This window comes from Heterodontus francisci, chromosome 23 (assembly GCF_036365525.1).
Source record: "Heterodontus francisci isolate sHetFra1 chromosome 23, sHetFra1.hap1, whole genome shotgun sequence".
Taxonomy (NCBI): domain Eukaryota; kingdom Metazoa; phylum Chordata; class Chondrichthyes; order Heterodontiformes; family Heterodontidae; genus Heterodontus; species Heterodontus francisci.
The window spans coordinates 2,611,746-2,638,227 of NC_090393.1; the positions used below are offsets into that span (position 1 = coordinate 2,611,746).

Here is a 26,482-nt window from a genome sequence, read left to right on the forward strand (position 1 = left end):
TGACACCAGGGGATCTCCTGCAAAGGTGAAAATGCAGGCCAATTATCTCCAACCATATTGTTAAAGTAGATCACAAAAACATTACTACCAAAGGTTGGTGAGTCAGTAACCAGGGGACAGAAATTTATCACCAAAAAACAAAGGGAGAGGTTGAGAATTCTTTCTTTTATACACATGGAGGCTCCAGATGGAAACAGTCCTGGAAGCAGAATCCACAGTAGCTTTTGAAAGGGAAGTAGATAAATATTTGAAAAACACAAAATTTGAACGGTTGCCGTGAGGGGACTGTGAGCTGGCACATAACATTTACAACACACAAGACCATTAGGTAAGATTCTACAATACTTGCATCAACTTTGGTAAAGTTGATAGTCCAAATGAATGGTAAATGAGATATATCGACAGAAAAATAAATCCAAGTTGGGGGCGGTGGAGGGGTTTAAAACATCTCCCTCCCAGCTCCAGCTCTTACCACCCCCACTAAGTAATGATCCACAAGCCCCACACCTGACTGGGTGAATAGTTGGGGAGTTTCTGCTTTTACAGTAATGAGAAGCCAGAAGTTGCCTTGCACAAGATGACTCCATACCTTTTCAGAAATAGAACTAACTGACTCCCCAACAGCTCAGGCAACTGATTCACCAACACAACTCCACACTCAGATTAAACCATTCTAAAGTCACTCCTATGACAGCATTGCTGGGCTGCCCTTCCTTCCCTCAGCGTAGACTTCTTTCTGGGCTACAGGTTTATGGGGTTATATCAGCTACCTATGCTGTCTTGTACAGCATTGCCTGTTCAATGTATGAATAAAATCACAATATGGCTAATTGTGTAATGTTTACCTTTTTCCCACCTACATTCCTAATGTTTATAAAATTGATGCACCAATGGTTTTACACAGTGGCACACTTTTCCACTATTTAATTGGAACTAATTTTTGAAAAGCCTTTCTGGTCAGGTAGAACCTCAATCAAGTGGCCTGTGGCCAGGTTTGCCACAACACTGATACCTGGTTAAGCAGTCTCAAAGTTCAGAGGATAAAACAAAGAGAAATAAAAGCACAAACGGTGCTGTTGCATCTGGGCTTCCTGACTAAATTGTCAGGAACTGCTTGTAGCCTCCTTCGATAGGGCATGAAACACAGGCAAGAGCAGGTTTAGTTAAATCCTTGGTTTATCCCATTAGCCAAATGCAGCTGGAGTAGCAAATAGATGAGTCACTGAAATAAAGACTTGCATTTATATAGCACCTGTTGGTTGCGAATTACTTTTGAAGTGTAGTCACTGTTGTAATATAGGAAATGTGGCAGCCAATTTGCACACAGGAAGCTCCCCTAAACAGCAATGTGAAAATGACCACAATCTGTTTTAGTGATGTTGGTTGAGGATCAATATTGGCCAGGACATCAGGGATAACTCCCCCTGCTTTTCCTAGACTAATGCAATGGGATCTTGTACATCTGCCTGAATAGGTGGACAAGGCCTTATTTTAATGATTCATCCAAAAGACAGCATATCTGACAGTGCAGCATTCCCTCAGTACTGCACTGAGTGCCTGCCTAGATTGTCTCGAGTTACCTCCTGAGCCACAGCTGACTCGGACATGGTTTTCACATTCTTCCAGAAAAGTTCATTTCTTGAATTTTAATATTTAACTAGCAACAGAGCCACCAACAGGCAGGTTTTACTCCCAAGTACTACAATTCACAACAACAAATACTCCCATTTCATAAGCCAAGGAATTTATTTTATAAATTAATCTGAACAGATTTTTTCCACAGTAAAGTCCAGGATTTAAATAAAAAGAATTGCTTAGAAACTATTCACAAAGTTACAACGTCAGCCATCTTCCAATTCACCCATCCCTCATGTTCCCATCAGCTGCTTTTCAAACTCCTCCTCATTGATCTTCCCCTTTTTCAGCTTCTTCAATAATCGGGTGTCATTGAGAAGTCCATCGACATCCTCATCCTCCATGTCAGATCCCTGCAAAATGGTAGCGTTACTAACTTGGATTGTGCGAATTCACTTTGAGGTTGAGCAAGTCAGAGTTAACCTACTTCTAATCAGCACAAGCACAAGGTAGTTTATTAACTGCATGAATGGTATTAAAAAAGACAAATAGACCAATCAGACTGTCCCATTTTAATCTTTTGAGGATTACAGGACCTCTGTGGCAGAGTCTGTAATTACAGGATACAGGATGGGCGGCACAGTGGCTCAGTGGTTAGCACCGCAGCCTCACAGCTCCAGCAACCCGGGTTCAGTTCTGGGTACTGCCTGTGCGGAGTTTGCAAGTTCTCCCTGTGTCTGCGTGGGTTTCCGTCGGGTGCTGCGGTTCCCTCCCACAGCCAAAGACTTGCAGGTTGATAGGTAAATTGGCCATTGTATATTGCCCCTAGTGTAGGTAGGTGGTAGGAGAATGGTGGGGATGTGGTAGAGAATATGGGGTTAATGTAGGGTTAGTATAAATGGGTGGTTGTTGGTCAGCACAGACTCGGTGGGCCGAAGGGCCTGTTTCAGTGCTGTATCTAAAAATTAAAAATTTTTTAAAATTAAGTGATTTAAATTAAAACAAATCAATGGGGTCACAAGATTCATGCTCATCATTTAGAGATTTTTTTTGAGGGGTGTGGAGTAGAGTAGGGCGGTCCAGGAGTGACTGTAACTAAATACAGGAGCCTTGATTATCGGATGGTGAGATGTTAATGGCAGCATTTAATTGAATGAGATGGTGCAACTGGGGAGATCTGGCCTCTGGTGTTTAAAATGCAATTGTTTTAAGCCACATTTACTCCAATATTCTGGTACTTCCAACTTTCAGTAGCCAGAATATAGCTCAGGATCAAAGGAGATTTACTTAGAAATCTTTCAGCATCACAAGATCTTTAGAAAACCATTTACACTGTACTGGCCTTTCAATAATTTGAGTTAAGAGTTTAGAACTTGTCTAGATTTCAGTTACCAGAAACTCCATCACAGAAATACAAAACATGAGACTCCACCCATCCCCTCCTCACACCGGCCCTCCCCTGCCCAGCCCACCCCACTCCAACACACCTCATCTCGCCTCCTTTTGGCTGCTTGTTTTTTTCTCTTGTCCCTCTTCGTTTTCTGCTTTGACCAGGGTTTATTTTTCACAAATTTCTTTTTCCCTTCATTTGGTTGCCTCTCCTGCTGTTGCTTTAACATCCTCTGCCTCTGTTTCTCTCTGTTTTTGTCTCTGTATCGGATGGCGTTTGTGTCTATGTTCTCGGGAATGAAACCAGGAAAACTTTTCCCTCTTAACTCCGGCATCTTGGGCAGTTTAAGTAAACCAAAGCCCCTGGCAACAGCTGCAAAATCCAGATCTGGAAAAGTATTCAATGTGGAAATCATCACTGGAGGCTCCCTTACTGGAGAGCAAATGCAGGGAGTTACAAAGGATCATAGGCAAACTAAGAGTGGGCAAAACTGGCAGATGGAGTTCAACGTGGGGAAGTGTGAGGTCCACTCACTTTGGATCCAAGCAAATTGGAATATTTTCCCAATGGTAAGAGAGCAGGATCTGTGGAAGAGCAAAGGGATTTGGGTGTCCAAGTACAGAAATCACTAAAAGCTAGTGCACAGATAATCAAAAGACTAATGGCATAGTCAGAGTCATTCTGGCACAGGAGAAGGTCATTCAGCCCATCGAATTCATGTCAGCTTGTTGACTTTTATCTCAAGAGAGTTAGAATACAAAAGGGTGAAGGTTATATTAGTTTTACAAAGCACTGTTCAGACCCCATCTGGAGTAACTACATTCAGTTCTGGGCACTGCACCTCTGGAAGGATATATTGGCCATAGAGAGGGTGCAGCACAGGTTCACCAGAATGATATTGAGACTAACAGGGTTAAATTATGAGGACAGGTTGCACAGACTAGGCTTGTATTGTCTTCACTATAGAAGATTAAGGGGTGAGCCAATCGAGATGTTTCAAATTATGAAAGGATTTGATACAGGAGATAGAAACTATTCCCTCTGCTGTGGGAAAGCTAGAATAAAGGGGTAGAATTTTGAACTTAAGAGCGAGGCCAGGAGTGAAATCAAAAAGCACTTTTTCAGGCAAAGGTTAGTGGAAATTCATAATTCTCTTCTGTAAAAGGCTGTGAATGCTGCAGGTCAACAGAAATTTTAAGACTGAAATCGAGAAACGGCATAAAACACTCACTGGGATTGTGGCTTTAAAAAAAAACAAAGTGTCTTGCTCTACTAAATGTCAGGTTCCTATGCAGAGTCCTGGTGTCATTTATTTTGGAAACAGTGAGCTGCATACTGCAATCGTTTGCACCACTCACCCGACAACATGGACCCTGGCACTGGCCTTTCCATTCAGTTACCTTTTATTCGAAATATCAAACTGCACTCGTGTTTTGCATAAGACTGAACGAAAGACACAAATGCCTTCATCCCTTTTTCAAAGACGGCTCGGTCAGACACAGCCAACTTCTTCAGCTTTGGCAGGACGTCAGCAGAATCTTTCAGCGGCTTCATCTCCTCTATTGGACACTGACGAGGGAACAAACTCATTTAAACAAATTAAAAGACACTTCAACAGAGGTTAACGAGCTGTAACAGTAACTCTTTGCTTTACTGCTTAATTGAGATGCCTTGGCAGTACAACAACTTGCATTTATACATAGTAAAACGCCCCAAGGCTATTACAGGAGACATTTGATTTCAGACAGTCTGATTTGAGAAGATCAAAGACTTAGGCAATATTAAAACCAGTTTCATTATAGTGTCTCAACTTCAAACAGTAACTAACCTTTTCCCTTTAGATTCAATTTCCACCAGTTTCTACTTTTATGAAGGTGCTCCTTCGCCAGAAGCACAAACTCGGGTGTTAAGTTTTAACAGAGCAAGTTACTAGTGTACATATATTGGTGATGCTGCCTGAACAAGTCTCCAGCAGACAGTGTACAGAAGCCTTAGAACATCCCTAGCAGGTCCTTCAAATCTGTGCATTTGAAAATATCAGATTACATAGCCTAAGAAACGTGTAAGGTTCACTAGAGAAAGCATATGGTTATGTTTTAAAATACTTGGGAAAAATAAGTAACCATACTTTCTGATTAATGGAAAGAAAGTTGACATAAGCCATCTCCATAGGAAGCAGGAATACAAGGGCGTTGCCGTGGTGACCAATACGAGCTGTCCGTCCACAGCGATGGACAAAGGCACTAAAAAATAAACAAAGATAACATCCATTAAATACCGACTCAATCGAACAACCCAAAAGGTACCGGATGCAGATATCGACAAAATAAACAGCTGAACAACTAACAACCAACTGAATATCACCATACTTCTGCTGCAACATACATCCCATCCTCTCAAAAGCCCCCAGGCCGCTACTTTGTCATCTAACTATTGTCTCCAAAAACTGAAGTTCTAATTTTAACACTGCGGAATAGTTTTCCTTCTGTGCATAGTTCTGATTTCCATTTGATGAATTTATTCTGCTCCTTAGATCTAATAAAGCGACTGAATATAAGTACCTGGCACTGCTGGGAGGGTCATACTGCAGGACCCAGTCAACTTCAGGGATGTCTATACCACGAGCCATGACATCGGTGCAAACCAAAATACCACTGGGACAGAAAAGAAAAAAGATTGTTCAGTGCAACACATAGTCAGTGCAAAGCAGAGTGTAAAGCACTGAAAAGTAGTGCAGTGTCCCACACATACCAGTAGGACACATGTTTACAGATTCCAATAGATGATGAATTGATGGATTTAGGACCAGGAGTGGAAACTTTGGCAAATATTCCTGTCCCTTAAACCAGTAGCAGCATCACCCATCACTGCTCCAACTGAAATAAGCTAAACTCAGCACCAGCCACAAATCAAAGCTGGAGCCTTGCTGTACGTGGCTCAGGTACTCACAGGATGACCTTTCTGGATGAGCTACATGAGTTCGGTGCTTAAATGAAAACCTTTACCTTTGAAGCTGCCGGAACTCGGTGAAGATCTTGTTCCGTTTGTGCTTCATTTTCCCATGAATGCACATTATTTGTACATTTTTCACCAAGGCATCCAATGCAGTCCCGTAATATTCCACACACGCACACGTACTGAAACAAAGGGAATTTTGATCAAACTCGGCAATAAATAACTAATTGAAGCAGGTGGGAAGCTTTTTTCAACCCATTCAGATTGAGGGACCCCAGGACTTCAAAGCAACAGAAGTCTAATCAGTAAATAATGAATAACAGACACGTCATTGAGCCTGTGATCTCAATACTCATATCCATACGGAATAAATGTGGACATTAACCTTTAGGTTAGGTGAAAAGCAGAGTGTGCGACCATTTACTTCCTTGGTTACTGAATGGGGCCGGGGGGGGGGGGGGGGGGGGGGAAGAGAGAGACAGGTTTCTTCAGTAAATATCCTCGTGTGAAGTACATTTACCTGTATTGTGTCTGAGCTGTTTTCTACTAGAATATTAAGATAGCAACCATTGTCTTTGGTCCCCGTCACAAACTCCATTCCCTAGCCACCAGCTCCATTCCTCTCCTGCAACTGAGGCTGAACCAGACTGCTCGCAACCTCGGTGTCATATATGACAAGATGAGCTTCCAACCACATGGCCGTGCCATCAACAAGACCGCCTACTTCCAGCTCTGTATCAACCAATTCAGTCCCTGCTTCAGCTTGTCTGCTAAAATCCTTCCATTCCTTCGTTACCTCTAGATTTGACTATTCCAAAGCACTACCGGCCAGTCTGCAAGTTCTACGCTCCATAAACTGACCTTTATCCAAAACTCTGCAGCCCGTGTCCGAACTTGTACCAAATTCTGTTCACCCATCACCCCCGTGTGCTTGCTAACCTACAATGGCTCCTTATTAAGTAACACCTTGATTTTAAAATTCTCATCCTCTTTTCAAATCCATGGCCTCACCCCTCCCCATCTCTGTAATCTCCTCCAGCTCAATAACCCTCCGATGTCTGCACTTCTCCAATCCTGCCCTCTTCAGCAATCTCAATTTTAATCGCTCCACCCTTGGTGACCATGTCTTCAGATGCAAAGGCCCTAAATGTCTGGAATTCCATCCCTAAACTTCTCTCTCCTTCAGGACACTCCTTAAAACCTACCTCTATGATCAAGCTTTGGATCATCTGCCCTAACATCTCATTGGTTCAGTGTCAAATTTTGTTTGATAATTGGTCCTTTGAAGCACTTTGGGACATTTTACTACATTAAAGTCACCACATAAAGACAAGTAGTTATTGGAAAATTAGTGTATGGGCTAAAACAGTACCTCTGCAGCCACACCTATGGTTAGTCAATGATTCTAGTGGACAGACAGATTAACCAGTATCGATGCTGGTGAAACCACTGAGAAAGATTGGGAGCCTCATTTCACTAACATAGGCATTTCTCACCTGAGTCTGAAGGTTGTGGGTTCATGTCCTAGTGCAAGACTTGGGCACCTCACTTAGGCTGACACAAGGCAAAGCTGCACTTTAGGAGGTGTCGCCTTCTTAAGGAAATGCAAAACCTTCACTCACATCCCCTTCCCTGTCTGCCTGACCCAGTGGGTGCGAAAGATCCTATGACGTTTCTCAAAGAAGGGAGAGGTTCTCCTAGTGTCTAGGCCAACATTCAACCTTAATTATCACCAAAATCAAGTTAACTGGCTATTTATCTTATTGCTATATGTGGGATCTTGCCGTGTGTAAATGATGACTATTTGTCTCCATAGCAGTTGCTATACTATAGGTGAAGCCTGTGGCTGTTTCCGAGACTGATGATAACTGTTTGATGAATGAGAGTCTTGACAGCAGATTGTGGTTTCTCTCCAAATGAAACAGCCTCAGTAGTTGGTGTGTCCGAAATTGCCAAAGTTAAAACTCAGCAAACTCCTGCTTGATTCTTTAATTACTTTTTAATAAACAGATTAAAATCCTCCAACATCAGACATGGAATATGTAAGAAACAGTAAAAACACAATGCAGCATAGAAAGGAAATTTCAAAGAAAAACTAAAAGGACATTTCAGAAAAAGTTGCCTTTTCATTGAGAACAAAAGTTACCTGAAGAAGACGAGATGTTTCTCTTGTTTATGTCGGCGCAGGAAGGCGACTAACTGGTTAAACTTCACATCCGCTCGAGACGTCTGAATAGCAAACACCACAAAAATTAAAAACAAGCACATAGAAACACAAAATAGGAGGAGGCCATTCGGCCCTTCGAGCCTGCTTCGCCATTCATTATGATCATGGCTGATCATCCAACTCAGTAACCTGTTCCTGCTTTCGCCCCATACCCTTTGATCCCTTTAGACCCAAGAGCTATATCTAACTCCTTCTTGAAAACATACAATGTTTTGGCTTCATCTGCTTTCTGTGGTAGTGAATTCCAAAGGCTCACCACTCTCTGGGTGAAGAAATTTCTCCTCATCTCAGTCCTGAAAGGTTTACCCCGTATCCTTAGACTATGACCCCGGTTCTGGACTCCCCCACCATTGGGAACATCCTTCCTGCATCTACCCTGTCAAGTCCTGTTCGAATTTTATAGGTTTCTATGAGATCCCTCCCTCACTCTTCTGAACTCCAGTGAATATAATCCTAACCGACTCAATCTCTCCTCATATGTCAGTCCTGCCATCCCAGGAATCAGTCTGGTAAACCTTCGCTGCATTCCCTCTATAGAAAGAACATCCTTCCTCAGATAAGGAGACCAAAACTGCACACAATATTCCAGGTGTGGCCTCACCAAGGCCCTGTATAATTGCAGCAAGACATCCCTGCTCCTGTACTCGAATCCTCTCGCTATGAAGGCCAACATACCATTTGCCTTTTTTACCGCTTGTTGCACCTGCATGGTTACCATCAGCGACTGGTGTACGAGAACACCCAGGTCTCGCTGCACATCCCCCTTTCTCAGTTTATAGCCATTCAGATAATAATCTGCCTTCCTGTTTTTTGCTACCAAAGTGGATAACCTCACATTTATCCACATTATACTGCATCTCCATGCATTAGCCTACTCACTCAACTTGTCCAAATCACCCTGAAGCCTCTCTGCATCCTCCTCACAACTCACCCTCCCACCCAGTGTTGTGTCATCTACAAATTTGGAGATATTACATCACACACTCACAGACTGTAGGAGCTGTATCAGATTGATATCATGAGGTTCCTTGCAGTAATTCTTACTGAGAACAAGTGCTCTCACTCAGCTGGAAACAGGTGAACAGGATGGAGAGGAAGCTTCCCTTCAGGGAGAGGGGAAATAATCAAATGCAACAATGAGTGAATATACTTTCTAACTGGGGCCATGCAGTTACCCGGATAGTCAAACAGCCAGCACACACTCACATCCTGTCTAGAGCCACGAGGTGAGTGAAATCCACCCTGCTAGCCCAGTTTGCCTCACACTGGTGGGATTGAGATTACCCGACACTGAGGGAGCCAGACATCATGGATCAATGGCTGAGGCACAAGCAGAGACACAGAGCACTGGACTGAGTGGATTGACTCGGCAAAGGCACCTTGAGAAACAAAAGAGTGCAAACTTTGGAGCTGTTACACCCAGAGAGATAGTAGAAAGAGAAAGTGTTCAGATATCAAGTGGAAATGCAGGAAGACAGATCTCATTTCTTTGAACCCAGACAAAAAGATTCAACAAAAAAAAATGCAATAAATTAAAATGATGAAAAGAAACTAATGAAAGGAAAATAGATACAACAAAATTCAGAAGAGAAATCAAACAAGAAAGATCAGAGAATAGGGTAAAAGAGACAAAGTGTGCAAGACGTACACAGAAAAATAAAACACACAAGCAACATACAGGAGGCCTTGTCCTCAATGTTGAGCAGAAATCAGGAGCAGGTGGGCTGCCCAGAGTAACTGACTCTCATCAAGCTTCTCCTGCCCATTCACCCTACCAGAGGCAGCTTTCACATTCTGGAATCTTACCATGTAATAGTTGTGCAGCTGGACTGGTGTCTTTTGGGTACTGTCTGCAGCCACTCCCTTCTCCTTCACCGTGATCCGAACAGGGTTACGCAGACCTGCTCGGACCAGGCTCTCCACTTCTTGCGTCTGTGTGGCTGAGAAGAGACCCGTTCTCCGCTGTTTTGGCAAAAACCCCAGGATGGTGTTCAGGCTGCAGCGTTAGAACAAAAAGGACACTTGGGTTTCATACAAAGTGAAGTGCTTGTCACAATACAACCACAACAGTTAGTGATATTATTGTACAAACCCGTAATCAGAAATTCATATAATGATACAACACAAAAGGAGGCCATATGGCCCATTTTGTCTGTGCTTGTTCTTTGAAAGAGCTATCCAATTAATCCTACTCGCCTGCTCTTTCCTCACTGCCCTGTAAATCTTTTCCCTTCAAGTATTTATCCAATTACCTTTGGAATGTTACAACTGAATCTGCTTCACCACAGGCAGCGTATTGATGGTCTACACAACCTTCTTTGGTCCGGTGTCAATACACGTCGCTTCTAGTCCCATTTTCACAATTTTAATCAGTTAGATTTTCACCTGATAGAAAATTAAATCAGGTGTTTTCTGTAATTGTGATGTGTTTAGCTTTACTGTAAATGTTACTGGTGTGTTCCCACCTTCAAGCCATTGCTGTCCATATTAGCGAGAAATCAGGTAGCCCGTCTGTAAGACATCCCATCTGGTGTTTGAATAGAGGGTTAACTGGGTAATTTAGGAGGTTGGGGCCTCGATTAACACAGCACAACAAAGGAATGGTGTATTGATGTGTGAAGAGTTGACCTCCTAACATCTTTCTATATCAGAAGTACTTTCTAAACTGGAGACCGGATTATTACTAATCTGTTTACCATGCATGAGCCACAATATGAACACTCATCAGAAATGCTGCTGTCTCAATTGACATCTGATAGTTATGGCAACACAAAGAACTGATTAGACTGTTCAGCATCACCAATGGATTCATGTCTTCACACAGAATCTCTTTCATCCATATTTTTAATTTGTTTATTCATTATTTTAAATGTGCTAAAAGTTAAACAGAACCAAAGGCTTTCATGTTTATGAACTTTGTATGAATTTTACACAGTAGAAATTAAGCTGTTGGTATCAGCCAAGGCTCTGCGTTAGCACCCTCGCCTTGGACTCAGAAGGTTGTGGGTTTGAGCCCCGCTGTAGGAGCGGAGCACATAATCTGGCTGATGCTCTGGTTCAGTGCTGAGTGAGTGCTGCATGGTCAGATGTGCCATCTTTAAACTGCCCTCATACATTGATTTCTATATACCCCACAGCATTATTCATAGGAGCAGGCAAAGACAGATGCTCTCCCTGCATCTTCACTAACATTTATCCCATAACCAATATTACTCAGGCATGTCTATGGGATCCTGCTGTGCCCAAATTGATTGCTACTTTTCCTTACATTACGGAAGGACAACACTTCAAAACAAAAATTACTTCATTGGTTTTTGGAAGGTCCTGAGGTCATGAAAGTCGCTATATAAACACAAGTGCTTTTGACTGTCCACTCTCCATTATCCACCTAGCCCATTACCAACAATGATGTTTACAGGAATTGGAGCCAAGTTAGGGGAGCAGTGAAGTTAGTTCCTTGATCTAAACAACTCCGTGGCCTTTTATTCCCATTTGGTGTGTGAAGTGGCCATCTAAATATCAGCAAAACGTTTAGCCTGTACAACAGCCAGACATTGCAGAAGTTTTGGGAACAGCAGGAATGATTTCCCAACAGCTGCATTAAAATAAGCAGCAATGAAAATTCTCTCACCAAGAAATTCCCAAGTGACCCCCAAAACTGTGCAAAAATGTAACTCTTTGTTCTGTCTCTTGTTCTTTCTTTACAGAACAATTCACCCCTGGCTCATTTTCCTTCTTCCGAATACACTGCTGTTATGGTTACCTTGCTTCAAATCCCATCTCTAGAAGCCTGTCAGCTTCATCCAGTACTAAGACTTCCAGGGTCTTCACACAGCTGGGTAAATCCACACCGTCCGAGTGCCGTCGGAACATGTCTTCTAAACGGCCAGGAGTGCCCACAACAATGTTCCCTCTGTCAGAAAGACAAAACAATCAAATCCTTAGTCACTTCTATAGAAACGCAAGCTTGACAAGTTATTCCATCATTCCTTTTTTTAAAAAAGAAAAGGCAGCAGCCGTAACACTTTCACTGGAGTCAGAAAGCCCTATTCCACAGATTCTAGGCCTACACTCCCTTTGCATTACTGAGGGAGTGCTGCAGTGTCGGAGGGGCTGTCTTTCAGATGAGGCATTAAACTGAGGCCCCATCTGCCCTTTCAGGTGGATGTAAAAGATCCCATTGCATTTGGAAGAGCAGCAGTGGGGGGGCGGCTTCTCACTAAAACAGATGACCTGGTCATTACCACATTGCTGTTAGTGGGAGTTTGCTCCACAAATTGGCTGCCGTCTGTATTTCCTACAACAGTGACTACACTTTAAAAGTACTTAACTGGCTGTGAAGCACTTTGGGAAGTCCTGAGGTTGTGAAAGGCGCTATAAAAATACAAGTTCTTTCTCCTAGGTTCTGTCTCCTGCTCCCAAGGCATTTTGTAACCAGACAATGGGAAACACTCAGGATTTCACACTGGACCGGGAAAGCATACAGAACCAGAACCTGCAGTGTGACACTGAGCCAATAGAACACGAATAGTTAAACTGAGGTGGAGTGGGCCAGGGGAGGTGGAGGGAAATCACAAATAAGCAAGCCTTTAACAGTTAATAAAACAACACACTGTGATTAACAAAGATAATGCAAAGGAAACTATAACTGCAGTTATGAGAAGAATTGGGAGGAACTGATTTGAATATAGGCATTGTTAGAGAAACTTCCAAGCCTGTTTGTGAAGATGACACCGAGACTAAGATGCTTTGTTGGAAATTGTCTATTGCTTGCCATAGAGCTTACTTCTCCAGTCCTAACAACACCCAGGCAGTGCTGACTGGCTCTTCTTTATATACACATCGGAGTCTTTCTTTCTTTGGCCTCCTTGTCTCAAGAGACAATGGGTAATCGCCTGGAAGTGGTCAGTGGTTTGTGAAGCAACACCTGGAGTGGCTATAAAGGCCAATTCTAGAGTGACAGACTCTTCCACATGCACTGCAGATAAAATTGGTTGTTGGGGCTGTTACACAGTTGGCTCTCTCCTTGCGATTCTGTCTTTTTTCCTGCCAACTGCTAAGTCTCGTTGACTCGCCACTCTTTAGCCCTGCCTTTATGGCTGTCCGCCAGCTCTGGCGATCACTGGCAACTGACTCCCACGACTTGTGGTCAATGTCACAGGATTTCATGTCGCGTTTGCAGACGTCTTTAAAGCGGAGACATGGATGGCCGGTGGGTCTGATACCAGTGACGAGCTCGCTGTACAATGCGTCCTTGGGGATCCTGCCATCTTCCATGCGGCTCACATGGCCAAGCCATCTCAAGTGCTGCTGGCTCAGTAGGGTGTATATGCTGGGGATGTTGGCCGCCTCGAGGACTTCTGCGTTGGAGATACGGTCCTGCCACCTGATGCCAAGGATTCTCCGGAGGCAGCGAAGATGGAATGAATTGAGACGTCGCTCTTGGCTGACATACGTTGTCCAGGCCTCGCTACCGTAGAACAAGGTACTGAGGACAAAGGCTTGATACACTCGGACTTTTGTATTCCATGTCAGCGTGCCATTTTCCCACACACCCATGGTCAGTCTGGACAAAGCAGCGGACGCCTTTCCCATGCGCTTGTTGATTTCTGCATCGAGAGACAGGTTACTGGTGATAGTTGAGCCTAGGTAGGTGAACATCGGAGTACAATTAACTAATCAACACCCAACACATTCTACCTTCAACTGCCAGGTATTTAACATTCATTAACAGAACTTATTAGACACCAACAGGTATTCTGTACAAAGTATGGACACACTGGTCTAAAGAACTCATCACATGTACTTGGCCTAGTAACTGCTTCATAGTGCCACTGGTCTGTGAGATAAGTTGGGTGGTGCAGTAGTTAGCACCGCAGCCTCACAGCTCCAGCGACCCAGGTTTGGTTCTGGGTACTGCCGGTGCGGAGTTTGCAAGTTCTCCCTGTGACCGCTTGGGGTACCGTCGAGTGCTCCGGTTTCCTCCCTCAGCCAAAGACTTGCAGGTTGATAGGTAAATTGGCCATTGTAAATTGCCCCTAGTGTAGGTAGGTGGTAGGAGAATTGAGGGAAGGTGGGGATGTGGTAGGGAATATGGGATTAATGTAGGATTAATATAAATGGGTGGTTGATGGTCAGCACAGACTTGGTGGGCTAAAGGGCCTGTTTCAGTGCTGTATCTCTCTATGACTCTAATCACAACTAGTGATACAATTGGAGCACCAGAAGGAATCAGGATCCCTATAGGATTCAAAAAGAGAGGTGTGTTTGGGGCAAGTACAAAATGTAGACCCTGAAACAGGAAGGGATGGTTGTGGGGGGTGGGCTGTTATTTTCTTACTGCTAGTCATCATCTGCTGAAATTGTTTGGTTGGTAAACAGCCCGGTCTGATTGTGCTGAGCTAACGGGTTTCATTCTGGATGCTGGGGAGATTTTAACCGGCTAGCCATTTCCTTTCCATTTCTGACCACTGTCCAGAGGCACCTTCTGGAAATGGTATGGATGACAGACATGGATCGGAGCAGCGTCAGCTATGATGCCCGCGACAGTGGAACAGCCTGACACTCACTATCTGACACTCATGAAAAATGGCTGTTTGGATACAGTACTGGAGGGAGACTATAGAACTGGAGACTATAGGGCGGCACAGTGGTTAGCACCGCAGCCTCACAGCTCCAGCAACCCGGGTTCGATTCTGGGTACTGCCTGTGTGGAGTTTGCAAGTTCTCCCTGTGTCTGCGTGGGTTTCCTCCGGGTGCTCCGGTTTCCTCCCACATGCCAAAAGACTTGCTGGTTGGTAGGTAAATTGGCCATTATAAATTGCCACTAGTATAGGTAGGTGGTAGGGAAATATAGGGACAGGTGGGGATGTTTGGTAGGAATATGGGATTAGTGTAGGATTAGTATAAATGGGTGGTTGATGGTCGGCACAGACTCGGTGGGCCGAAGGGCCTGTTTCAGTGCTGTATCTCTTTAAAAAAAAACTGGAACCGAGGAAAAGAGCAGAACAGAATCAAAGGGAAAAAGCCACTCATTCCGAATCCTGAACGAGTGCCACACCCTGGGCGAACTGGGAGTTCAGCTGCTCTTCACTGCAATGGCTTCGTAAATACCGGATAAACCATATTGGCAGGAACGTAGGAACAATGATGGATAGGAAAAGACCATCTGTCCCACATTATTAGTGAACCAACAGCAGCGCCGACGAGTCCACACTCACCCCTGCTTCTTGAACTTCTCAACATCTTCTATCGGATTGCTCCCACCAATGAAGAGAATCTGACTGAACACAAAATGCAACGTTTATCAAATCTATATCCTTTCACACACAGACTGTACAGGTCGTTCACATTCGACTTAACAGATAGTTTCCAAACTCACCTGAGCTGTGGGAAGTGTACCGTGAACTGTCTCAGCACCTCGTCAATTTGAATAGCGAGCTCCCGTGTTGGAGTGATAATGAGAGCCCCAACCTAGATACAGCAGAGAAAGGACCATGAGTCAGTCATAGGAACTTGTGCCAACAAAATACAAAACTTGCCTTTACAAGAACACCTTTCATGACCTCAAGATGTCGTAAAGTGCTTTACAGCCAATGAAGTCCTATTTTCAAGTGTAGTCACTGTTGTAATGGAGGAAACACACCAGCTCGTTGCGAGTTATTCAATGGTATGATACACCACACATCTTTCATGCAAAGCTCAGGCTCATGGGCCCAGCTGATCCCAAATGACCTTGAATTACAGTAGTTACTGTGAAATCCCTGGGACTTGGGGAGGGGATGCTGCTGTGGTTTATTACATTGTCAAATCTGGGTTCAGGTGCAGCTCCGACTTGGCTCCCCATCAACTGTACATGTATCAGGTGACAAAGAGATAGGATAATCTGATTGCATGCTAATGCAAGACTTATGGCAAAAATAACAGCATGTGAAATCAAAGGAAATGTGACCACATGGATAGACAGAGGGGTGGAGGGTCAAAAGCAATGGGTTGTGGTAAAGGGACGTTTCTCAGACTGGAGAGTTGTGGAATTGTTGGAGCCATTCATATTTACTAATTACAGAAATTACCTGGGCCTACAATCTGAGGGAACAACATCAAAAAATGCTGATGACACCAAATTAGGGGGGCATGGCAAACTGCAAAAGGTTGCAGGGTATGAGGGGGAACCACTGGATGGGCAGAGAAGCAAGACCTTTTGGAAGCATAAAGAAAGAAAGGAGAAACACCTTAAATGGAGTAGAGCTGCAGAGACTGCAGAGTAGCATGGTGGCTATGTTACTGGACTAGTAATTCAGAGACCTGGACTAATGATTCAGAGACAACGGTTCAAATCCTATCACAGGAGCTGGCGAATTTAAATTCAAATACTTAAAATAAAATCTAGAATAAAAAGATAGTATCAGAAATGGTAACCAGCAAAATACCGGATATTCATAAAAACCTATCTGGTTTTCAGCAATGTGGTTGATTTTTAACTACTTTCTGAAATGGCCTAACGAGACACTCAGTTATATTCAAGGCAGCAGCTCACCAGCACCTTCTCAAGGGTAATTAGGGATGGACAACAAATACTGGCCTCGCCACTGATGCTCACATCCCATGAATGAATAAAAAATAACAGTCATTATAAAAGGGGACAACACAAGTCGATAAGGCCTTGAAGGAAGGAAATCAGCCCCTTGGTTTTACATCCGGAGGAATTAAACAATACAAAACAAGACATTAGTTAGATGACTTTTGTATACCATTTTGGGCACCTCCTTAAAACAAAGGATATAAAAGCAATTGAAAAGGTAAATTCACTGGCATGTTACCAAGGGTGCAGATTAAGTGTTATGGTGGGGCAGGGGAGAAGAGACAGTTGAGAAGTTAGGATTTTTCTCAGTAAAGCTGGGGACAAGGGTTGAGTTGAATAAGGGGCTTGAAAATTATGTAGGGTTCTGATCAAGTAAATTGTGAGAAACTATTTCCACTGGTCAGTGAGATGGGAATAAGAGGCACAATTTTAAGATAACCACAAAACATGAATTAAAGGGGAGGTTAGAAAAGTCTTTTACACTGAGGCTGGTTAGAATATGAAATTATCAGCTGGAACCGCTGTTGGTGCAATCCACGCATTCCTTTAAAAAATGGAATTGTTGTTTGAAAAAGAGGGTTAAAGGAACTGAACAGGAGAATGGAATTAGACTGGGTGGGATATGGAAGGGTATGGGTAGAGTGGGTGAGATATTAAAGGGTATGGGGGATGTAATGCCAGGTCACAGCATAAAAATAACCCACTCAGCTAGTTTAGGGAAATTATGATAAGCTCCTGCATGTTTCTAAGCATCAAAGCAGACACAAGTCTGTCTCAATATCCACATAATTCCTAAAACTCCTAAAAGAGGACACCTATTCCCACGATTGCTCACCAAACTTACCCAGCAGGGAGCAGAACCATACAGACCCCCTGAGTGGGTCACCTGTACAATTAGCTGATCTCAGCTTCCCTGAATCAGGGAGGGCAAAATCTGATCAGGGTTCAGTCCAACTTGTTGGTCAAGAGCAGCCTTGGAGCAGACAGTTTGTGCTCAGTTCCCTCTCCAGGGATATTAGGAGCAGCTGCAGCAAACATGATATGAAAATAAGGGCGGCACAGTGGTTAGCACCGCAGCCTCACAGCTCCAGGGACCCGGGTTCGATTCTGGGTACTGCCTGTGCAGAGTTTGCAAGTTCTCCCTGTGACCGCGTGGGTTTTCGCCGGGTGCTCCGATTTCCTTCCACAGCCAAAGACTTGCAGGTTGATAGGTAAATTGGCCATTGTAAATTGCCCCTAGTATAGGTAGGTGGTAGGGGAATTGAGGGAAGGTGGGGATGTGGTAGGAATATGGGATAAATGTAGGATTAGTATAAATGGGTGGTTGATGGTCGGCACAGACTCGGTGGGCCGAAGGGCCTGTTTCAGTGCTGTATTTCGATAATAAAAAAATAAATAAAAACAAACATGTAGAGGGGGAGGGAAAAGGACAAACGTTTGGACAGCACTTTTCAATTCTTTGAGAAGTCCCAAAGCGCTTTCCAGCCAATTAATTACAGCAGTGACTACAATTCAAAAGTAATGTAGGAAACACAGCAGCCAATTTGCACACAGCAAGATCCCACAAACAACAATGAGAGAATGACCAGATAATCTGTTTCAGTGATATTGGTCGCAGAATAAATGTTTAACATCTCATCTGAAAGGTCGCACTTCAGACAATGCAGCACTCCTTCAGTACCGTTCTGGGAGTGTCAGCCTGGATTACACGCTAAAGTCTCTAGAGTGGGATTTGAACCCATGACCTTCTGACTCAGAGATGAGACAGCTAACAATGAGTCAAGTAATGCCTTTCTTCTTCTTTGGCCTCCTTATCTCGAGAGACAATGGGTAAGCGCCTGGAGGTGGTCAGTGGTTTGTGAAGCAGCGCCTGGAGTGGCTATAAAGGCCAATTCTAGAGTGACAGGCTCTTCCACAGGTGCTGCAGAAACACCTACGCCAATTTAGCTGGACTTATAACCCTTAACTGCTACCTTCCGTGTTGTTTCAGTCGCTGTGAGGCAACTATGGAGTGACCTCTCCATGGCGCATGCCTGGGCGAATGTATGGAGGTTGAGAGTTGCCCAATCGTCAAAACCCCCCCTCTCGGCCTTTCTGGTGGGGTCCAAAGGAGTGCAGAGCACGACGTTTGGCACCGGTTTGGCTACAGGAACTGCCGGAAACATGCCAAAGGTGACACATGACCGCCTACGGGGTTCCGCTCCGGATTTTCTGTTAGGGTTTACTCCCTTAGCCTTGGTCTCTCCCGAGACACCCACAAGGCAGTGGGGTTGTTAGGGCCCCTACACAGGTGTAGGATGATGCCGGTGGGAGGAGGGGGTGCGAGGGGGAGCTGGGTAGGGGGGTGCAGGGGAAGGGTGTGCAGGGGGTACACCCTTCCTAAGCAACATTACCCAAAAATAAAATGCAATTGATATCTACTTTGCAACAATATAAACTCAATTCACCTGAAATTCAGAATCTTTATTTTATAGCACACAGAGTGAAACAAATTCCCAGTGGGTACAAACCTGCAGCTTCTTTAACTTCTCCTCTCGTTTTAAAAGGATTTCCAAAATAGGAATGACAAAAGCCAAGGTTTTCCCACTGCCGGTTACCTGTATTAAATTAAGATTTAAGTTTATCCAACAGCAGCAGAACAGTGAACTAATGCCAGACAGAGAATGTGGTTATAGGGCAACTTACAGCTTCTGCAGCGATATCCTTGTTGCTCATAAACAGAGGGATTGTTGCAGACTGCAAGAAAATACACAGACAATGGAATTATATTCACACTTCATTTCCCTTCCTCTCCTGAAATCACTAACTCATTCTCAGGTTATTTCATCCCACTTTTGATCCAGCATCTGATAAACTCTGGAATTTCCTCTTTTTAAGATATTCCTTAAAACCTACCTCTTTGACCAAGTTGTCCTAATATCTCATGTGGCTCAGTGTGAAGTGCCTTGGAATGCTATACTACGTTAAAGAGGTTATTTAAATGCTACTGCTGCTACTCACCCAGGTCTGCTCAAATTTGCTTGCCTTAGCTGTGTGAAATTCACCATTGGTTATCCAGATAATTAAACAAGGACTACACATCAATACCTGAGCAATGAGCTGGCTGAAAGCTTTTGGTTACATTGATTTGCTGAATAGGTGTGAGGTTTAAGCCACAAAAAATGGTTTGTTTCAGCTGATAGTTTTTCAATTGCAGTTTTAAAGGAAATTACTGTTCATTAACAATTACACTTGTTCTACTCAATGAAACCTGCACTGGTAACTGAGCCACACAGATTCAAAGATCCCAGATTTGTTTCAACAAAACCACAGTAAGGAAGGCTATTCAGCCCATCATGTGCTCGCTCTTCAACTGCAGCTGTCTGCTCTAATCTTGATTCACAGCCTTTTCCCCATATCCTTTTAAATACTTTTACAAATACTTATGCAAATTCTTTTCAAATTAAATTCTAATCTCAGCCTTTTGCAGTAAAGAATTCCATGTTTTAACAACCCTCTGCATGAGAACATTTCTCAATCCTGTTACAATCCATCTACTCAGTTCGTGCATGTTGGCCAGGAATCTTGTAATGGGCCTCTACACTCCAGAATAAGGGAAGTCAGCCTGAGTTGCCACTCTGATCCCCATCCAGTGGCTGCTGCTGGACTCTGAAATGAAAAGCTGGATCCTGTTTGTTCATGATGCCCCGATGGATAGCCAGCCTCACTGCCTAGGCTTACACCAGCAGCACATACACTTGAGTGAGGTACTGAAGGAAAATGATGAAACCTGTAAAATATCTGCAGAGAGCAGGAGGGACAGAGGGTGAGTAACTTCCAGCCCAGGAACTCAAGTCATTTCACTCCTGGCCTCAATGTTTGTAAATTAAAGTTGCCCCCTTTTCTTGTTCCGCATGAACTGGCATCCACAGGAACCGGGATCAATGCCATAACTGGGATGTGGGCTCACTCCAGTTGGAAAGCAACCCCGAGACCCAATTTCATCCCCAGTCCCCAACGCAACTATTTCCAGACAGGCAATGTTAGAGGTTGAAACAGGCAATCTTGGGTGATAAAGAGGATATGAAGTCAGAATCGCAGCTCAGATCAAATATGACACTAAGGTTGCAAACACTCTGGTTTAGTCTTAGGCAGTTGTCAGGGAAATTGGTGGGTTGGTAGGTTGTTAGGTAGGAAAGACATAGCACCTCTCAAGACTTTGAGATGTCCAAAGCACTTGACAGCGAATTAATACGTTTGAAGTGTAATCATTGTTGTAATGTAGTAAACCTTTTGGGCCTCCTTATCTCGAGAGACAATGGATACGCGCCTGGAGGTGGTCAGTGGTTTGTGAAGCAGCGCCTGGAGTGGCTATAAAGGCCAATTCTGGAGTGACAGGCTCTTCCACAGGTGCTGCAGAGAAATTTGTTTGTTGGGGCTGTTGCACAGTAGGCTCTCCCCTTGCGCCTCTGTCTTTTTTCCTGCCAACTACTAAGTCTCTTCGACTCGCCACAATTTAGCCCTGTCTTTATGGCTGCCCGCCAGCTCTGGCGAATGCTGGCAACTGACTCCCACGACTTGTGATCAATGTCACACGATTTCATGTCGCGTTTGCAGACGTCTTTATAACGGAGACATGGACGGCCAGTGGGTCTGATACCAGTGGCGAGCTCGCTGTACAATGTGTCTTTGGGGATCCTGCCATCTTCCATGCGGCTCACATGGCCAAGCCATCTCAAGCGCCGCTGACTCAGTAGTGTGTATAAGCTGGGGGTGTTGGCCGCTTCAAGGACTGTAGTAAACACAGCAGCTAATTTGCACACTGGCAAGCTCCCACAAACAGCAATGTGATAATGACCAGATAATCTGGTTTTGTGATGTTGATTAAGGGATAATTATTGGCCAGAACACCAGGAATACCTCCTGTGCTCTTTTTCAACAGGATATATTGCACCCACCTGAAAGGACAGACAGAGACTTGGTTTAACATCTCATCTGAAAGATGGCACCTCTGATAGTGCAACACTCCATCAGTACCGGACTGGAGTGTCAGCCTAGATTGTGCTCAGGTTCTGGAATGGGATTGGAACTCAACAGCCCTGAAGAGTGAGCCATGGCTGGAATGCAGTTTGTAACAGGGACGGAAGACTACGACTTCAGATTTAATTGAAGCAAATTTCTGCTTATCCAGTACCGGATATCGGAAAAGCCATTTGATAATTTAACGGCAGTGGATTGGTTGAGAGATGTGTGTTAGAACTGAGCGTCATCACCATTCATGGGGCAACTCCCCACCACCACCTCCGGGAGGGCCACGATCCTCCCGGGGAGGCAGACCCGCACCAGTGACCCCAAACACCCCTCACCACCTCCCTGGAATTCCCAGAGCCCAGCCCGGGAATCCCTGCAGGCCTGGAGCTGATCGGCATCTTCCTCAGTCAGATCCGGTCAGTGGAGGCCCTCAGCCCCGCCCCGGGTTACCTGCACCGGGGTCATGTGAGTGAAACGGAGCTCCCGCAACGTCTGTAAAACCCGCGGGTGGAGCCCGGTCGCCAAACTCTCCCACACGCTGCAGTCCGCCATCTTGCCTGCAGCGACTTCCGGTCCGCCAGCATCCACCTCCCGTCCGCCACTTGCCCCCGCTCTTTGGTTCCGATGTTGCTGCTACAAGGAGTGACAGTATCCGGCCGCAGAGGGCGCTGTGGCTCAGTTCCCAACAGCTGATCAGCTCATTCATTGATTGTTGGATCAATTAATGTGATTGATTCATTTGACCCTTTTTCATTGATGTTTAATAACGACATTGGATCGATAAGTTATGATTTACCAATGTGTGGCCCAATGGACAAAACTTCTGGTGAAAAAACTTGGTTTCATTTATCTTCTATTCACCGTATTTTCCTATTAATATTCTATGTTGCTTATAACTCATCTGTAAAAGGTGGGGACAGTTATTTCAGGCATGAGAATTTTAAAATCAAGACGTTGACCAGGAGCCAATGCAGGTCACTGAGCACAAGGGTGATTTTTTTATTTATTTATTCATTCATGGGATGTTGGCGTCACTGGCCAGCATTTATTGCCCATCCCTAATTGCCCTTGAGAAGGTGGTGGTGAGCTGCCTTCTTGAACCGCTGCAGTCCATGTGGGGTAGGTACACCCACAGTGCTGTTAGGAAGGGAGTTCCAGGATTTTGACCCAGCAACAGTGAAGGAATGGCGATATAGTTCCAAGTCAGGAGAATTTGTTAAGGAGAATATCACAGCTGTACTGCGGGAGGACACCTCGGAGGGGTCATGCAGCGAGGCAATATGGGTGGAGCTCAGGAATAGGAAGGGTGCAGTCACGATGTTGGGGGTTTTCTACAGGCCTCCCAACAGCCAGCGGGAGGTAGAGGAGCAGATATGTAGACAGATTTTGGAAAGATGTAAAGGTAACAGGGTTGTAGTGGTGGGTGATTTTAACTTCCCCTATATTGACTGGAACTCACTTAGTGCTAGGGGCTTAGATGGGGCAGAATTAGTAAGGAGCATCCAGGAGGGCTTCTTGAAACAATATGTAGATAGTCCAACTAGGGATGGGGCCGTACTGGACCTGGTATTGGGGAATGAGCCCGGCCAGGTGGTCGAAGTTTCAGTCGGGGAGCATTTCGGGAGCAGTGACCATAATTCCATAAGTTTTAAGGTACTTGTGGATAAGGATAAGAGTAGGCCTCAGGTGAAGGTGCTAAATTGGGGGAAGGCTAATTATAACAACATTAGGCAGGAACTGAAGAATTTAGATTGGGGGCGGCTGTTTGAGGGTAAATCAACATCTGACATGTGGGAGTCTTTCAAATGTCAGTTGATTAGAATCCAGGACCAGCATGTTCCTGTGAGGAAGAAGGACAAGTTTGGCAAGTTTCGGGAACCTTGGATAACGTGGGATATTGTGAGCCTCGTCAAAAAGAAAAAGGAAGCATTTGTAAGGGCTGGAAGGCTAGGAACAGACGAATCCCTTGAGGAATATAAAGACAGTAGAAAGGAACTTAAGCAAGGAGTCAGGATGGGACAAAGGGGTCAACAAAAGTCATTGGCAAACAGGATTAAGGATAATCCCAAGGCTTTTTATACGTATATAAAGAGCAAGAGGGTAACTAGGGAAAGGGTTGGCCCACTCAAGGACAGAGAAGGGAATGTGTGTGTGGAGCCAGAGGAAATGGACGAGGTACTAAATGAGTACTTTGCATCAGTATTCACCAAAGAGAAGGACTTGGTGGATGATGAGCCTAGGGAAGGGAGTGTAGATAGTCTCAGTCATCTCATTATCAAAAAGGAGGTGTTGGGTGTCTTGCAAAGCATTAAGGTAGATAACTCCCCAGGGCCTGATGGGATCTACCCCAGAATACTAAGGGAGGCAAGGGAGGAAATTGCTGGGGCCTTGACAGAAATCTTTGCATCCTCATCAGCTACAGGTGAGGTCCCAGAGGACTGGAGAATAGCCAATGTTGTTCCTTTGTTTAAGAAGGGTAGCAAGGATAATCCAGGAAATTATAGGCCGGTGAGCCTTACATCAGTGGTAGGGAAATTATTGGAGAGGATTCTTCGGGACAGGATTTACTCCCATTTGGAAACAAACAAACTTATTAGTGAGAGGCAGCATGGTTTTGTGAAGGGGAGGTCGTGTCTCACTAATTTGATTGAGTTTTATGAAGAAGTGACAAAGATGATTGATGAAGGAAGGGCAGTGGATGTTATCTATATGGACTTCAGTAAAGCCTTTGACAAGGTCCCTCATGGCAGACTGGTACAAAAGGTGAAGTCACACGGGATCAGAGGTGAGCTGGCAAGATGGATACAGAACTGGCTCGGTCATAGAAGACAGAGGGTAGCAGTGGAAGGGTGCTTTTCTGAATGGAGGGATGTGACTAGTGGTGTTCCGCAGGGATCAGTGCTGGGACCTTTGCTCTTTGTAGTATATATAAACGATTTGGAGGAAAATGTAGCTGGTCTGATTAGTAAGTTTGCAGACAACATAAAGGTGGTGGAGTTGCGGACAGTGACGAGGATTGTCAGAAGATACAGCAGGATATAGATCGGTTGGAGACTTGCGCGGAGAAATGGCAGATGGAGTTTAATCCGGACAAATGTGAGGTAATGCATTTTGGAAGGTCTAATGCAGGTGGGAATTTACAGTAAATGGCAGAACCCTTAGGAGTATTGACAGGCAGAGAGATCTGGGCATACAGGTCCACAGGTGACTGAAAGTGGCAACGCAGGTGGATAAGGTAGTCAAGAAGGCATACGGCATGCTTGCCTTCATCAGTCGGGGCATTGAGTATAAAAATTGGCAAATCATGCTGCAGCTGTACAGAACTTTAGTTAGGCCACACTTAGAATATTGCGTGCAATTCTGGTCGCCACACTGCCAGAAGGACGTGGAGGCTTTGGAGAGGGTACAGAAGAGGTTTACCAGGATGTTGCCTGGTCTGGAGGGCATTAGCTATGAGGAGAGGTTGGATAAACTCGGATTGTTTTCACTGGAACGACGGAGGTGGAGGGGCGATATGATAGAGGTTTACAAAGTTATGAGAGGCATGGACAGAGTGGATAGTCAGAAGCTTTTTCCCAGGGTGGAAGAGTCAATTACTAGGGGACATAGGTTTAAGGTGAGAGGGGTAAAGTTTAGAGGAGATGTGCGAGGCAAGTTATTTACACAGAGGGTGGTGAGTGCCTGGAACTTGCTGCCGGGGGAGGTGGTGGAAGCAGGTATGATAATGACATTTAAGAGGCATCTTGACAAAGACATGAATAGGATGGGAATAGAGGGATACAGTCCCCGGAAGTGCAGAAGGTTTTAGTTTAGGCAGGCATCAAGATCGGTGCAGGCTTGGAGGGCCGAATGGCCTGTTCCTGTGCTGTTCTTTGTGTGTGACTTAGAGGGGAACTTGCAGGTGGTGGTGTTCCCATGCATCTGCTGCCCTTGTCCTTCTAGTTGGTAGAGGTTACGGGTTTGGAAGGTGCTGTCTAAGGAGCCTTGGTGCATTGCATCTTGTAGATGGTACACACTGCTGTCACTGTGCGTCGGTGGTGGAGGGAGTGAATGTTTGTAGATGGGGTGCCAATTAAGTGGGCTGCTTTGTCCTGGATGGTGTCGAGCTTCTTGAATGTTGTTGGAGCTGCACCCATCCAGGCAAGTGGAGAGTATTCCATCACACTCCTGACTTGTGCCTTGTAGATGGTGGACAGGCTTTGGGGAGTCAGGAGGTGAGTTGCTCACCGCAGAATTCCTAGCCTCTGACCTGCTCTTGTAGCCACGGTATTTATATGGCTACTCCAGTTCAGTTTCTGGGGAAGGGGAAGACGACTTGGTGCACGTTAAAACACGGGCAGCAGAGTTCTGGATGACTTCAAATTTACAGAGGGTAGGATATGGGAGACCAACCAGGAGTCATTGGAATAGTCAAGTCGAGAGATGGCGAAGGCACGAATGAGGGCTTCAGCAGCAGATGAGTCGAGACAGGAGTGAAGTCGGGCGATGTTAGAGATGGAAATAGGCAGTCTTTGTTCATTCAATGGTGCAATCTCCTTCCCAGAAGGTTGACTGCCACGGATCTCCACCTCTGTCTGTCCAGTGCTGCCCTGACAAATTCTGCATTGGTCAACTGCATCCAATCCATTATATCCATCATCTATTTTCTCCGCTGCTTCCCTCCCCGGCGGTTTCTGTCGATCTTTCCTTCCACTAATTATCTCTGTCTACCTTCTGCACTGAGTGCTGCTGGAGGGCAGAGTGT

At 44.8% G+C, this 26,482-nt stretch overlaps 1 protein-coding gene across 3 annotated transcripts; it reads right to left on the reverse strand.

Annotated features, from left to right (window-relative positions):
• Positions 1-1,727: 1,727 nt before the first annotated feature.
• Positions 1,728-22,328, reverse strand: ddx55 (DEAD (Asp-Glu-Ala-Asp) box polypeptide 55). 3 transcript variants are annotated; one of them, XM_068054504.1, is made up of 14 exons: positions 22,189-22,323; positions 19,414-19,464; positions 19,239-19,325; positions 15,529-15,620; positions 15,368-15,430; positions 11,911-12,060; positions 9,954-10,143; positions 8,067-8,149; positions 5,971-6,102; positions 5,527-5,619; positions 5,094-5,208; positions 4,366-4,534; positions 3,063-3,352; positions 1,728-1,988 (listed from the first exon to the last, which is right to left on the reverse strand). In XM_068054504.1, the coding sequence occupies exons 1-14, from the start codon at positions 22,288-22,290 to the stop codon at positions 1,869-1,871; spliced, it is 1,737 nt and encodes a 578-aa protein (XP_067910605.1). In that variant the 5' UTR covers positions 22,291-22,323; the 3' UTR covers positions 1,728-1,868. The 3 variants fall into 3 exon arrangements, with proteins under 3 accessions (XP_067910605.1, XP_067910606.1, XP_067910607.1); XM_068054505.1 differs by lacking the exon at positions 22,189-22,323 and adding an exon at positions 21,666-22,155; XM_068054506.1 differs by lacking the exons at positions 1,728-1,988; positions 3,063-3,352 and adding an exon at positions 3,359-3,549 and having other exon boundaries at positions 22,189-22,328.
• Between the last annotated feature and the right edge of the window lie 4,154 nt (positions 22,329-26,482).

Coding starts and splice junctions, on each gene's coding strand:
- ddx55 (XM_068054504.1), bottom strand. CDS start 22,290: ATGGCGGACTGCAGCGTGTGGGAGAGTTTGGCGACCGGGCTCCACCCG. Junction 15,431..15,528: donor GTACACTTCCCACAGCTCAG/GTGAGTTTGGAA, acceptor TTTTGTGTTCAG/TCAGATTCTCTTCATTGGTG. Junction 5,620..5,970: donor GAGTTCCGGCAGCTTCAAAG/GTAAAGGTTTTC, acceptor TTTCTGTCCCAG/TGGTATTTTGGTTTGCACCG.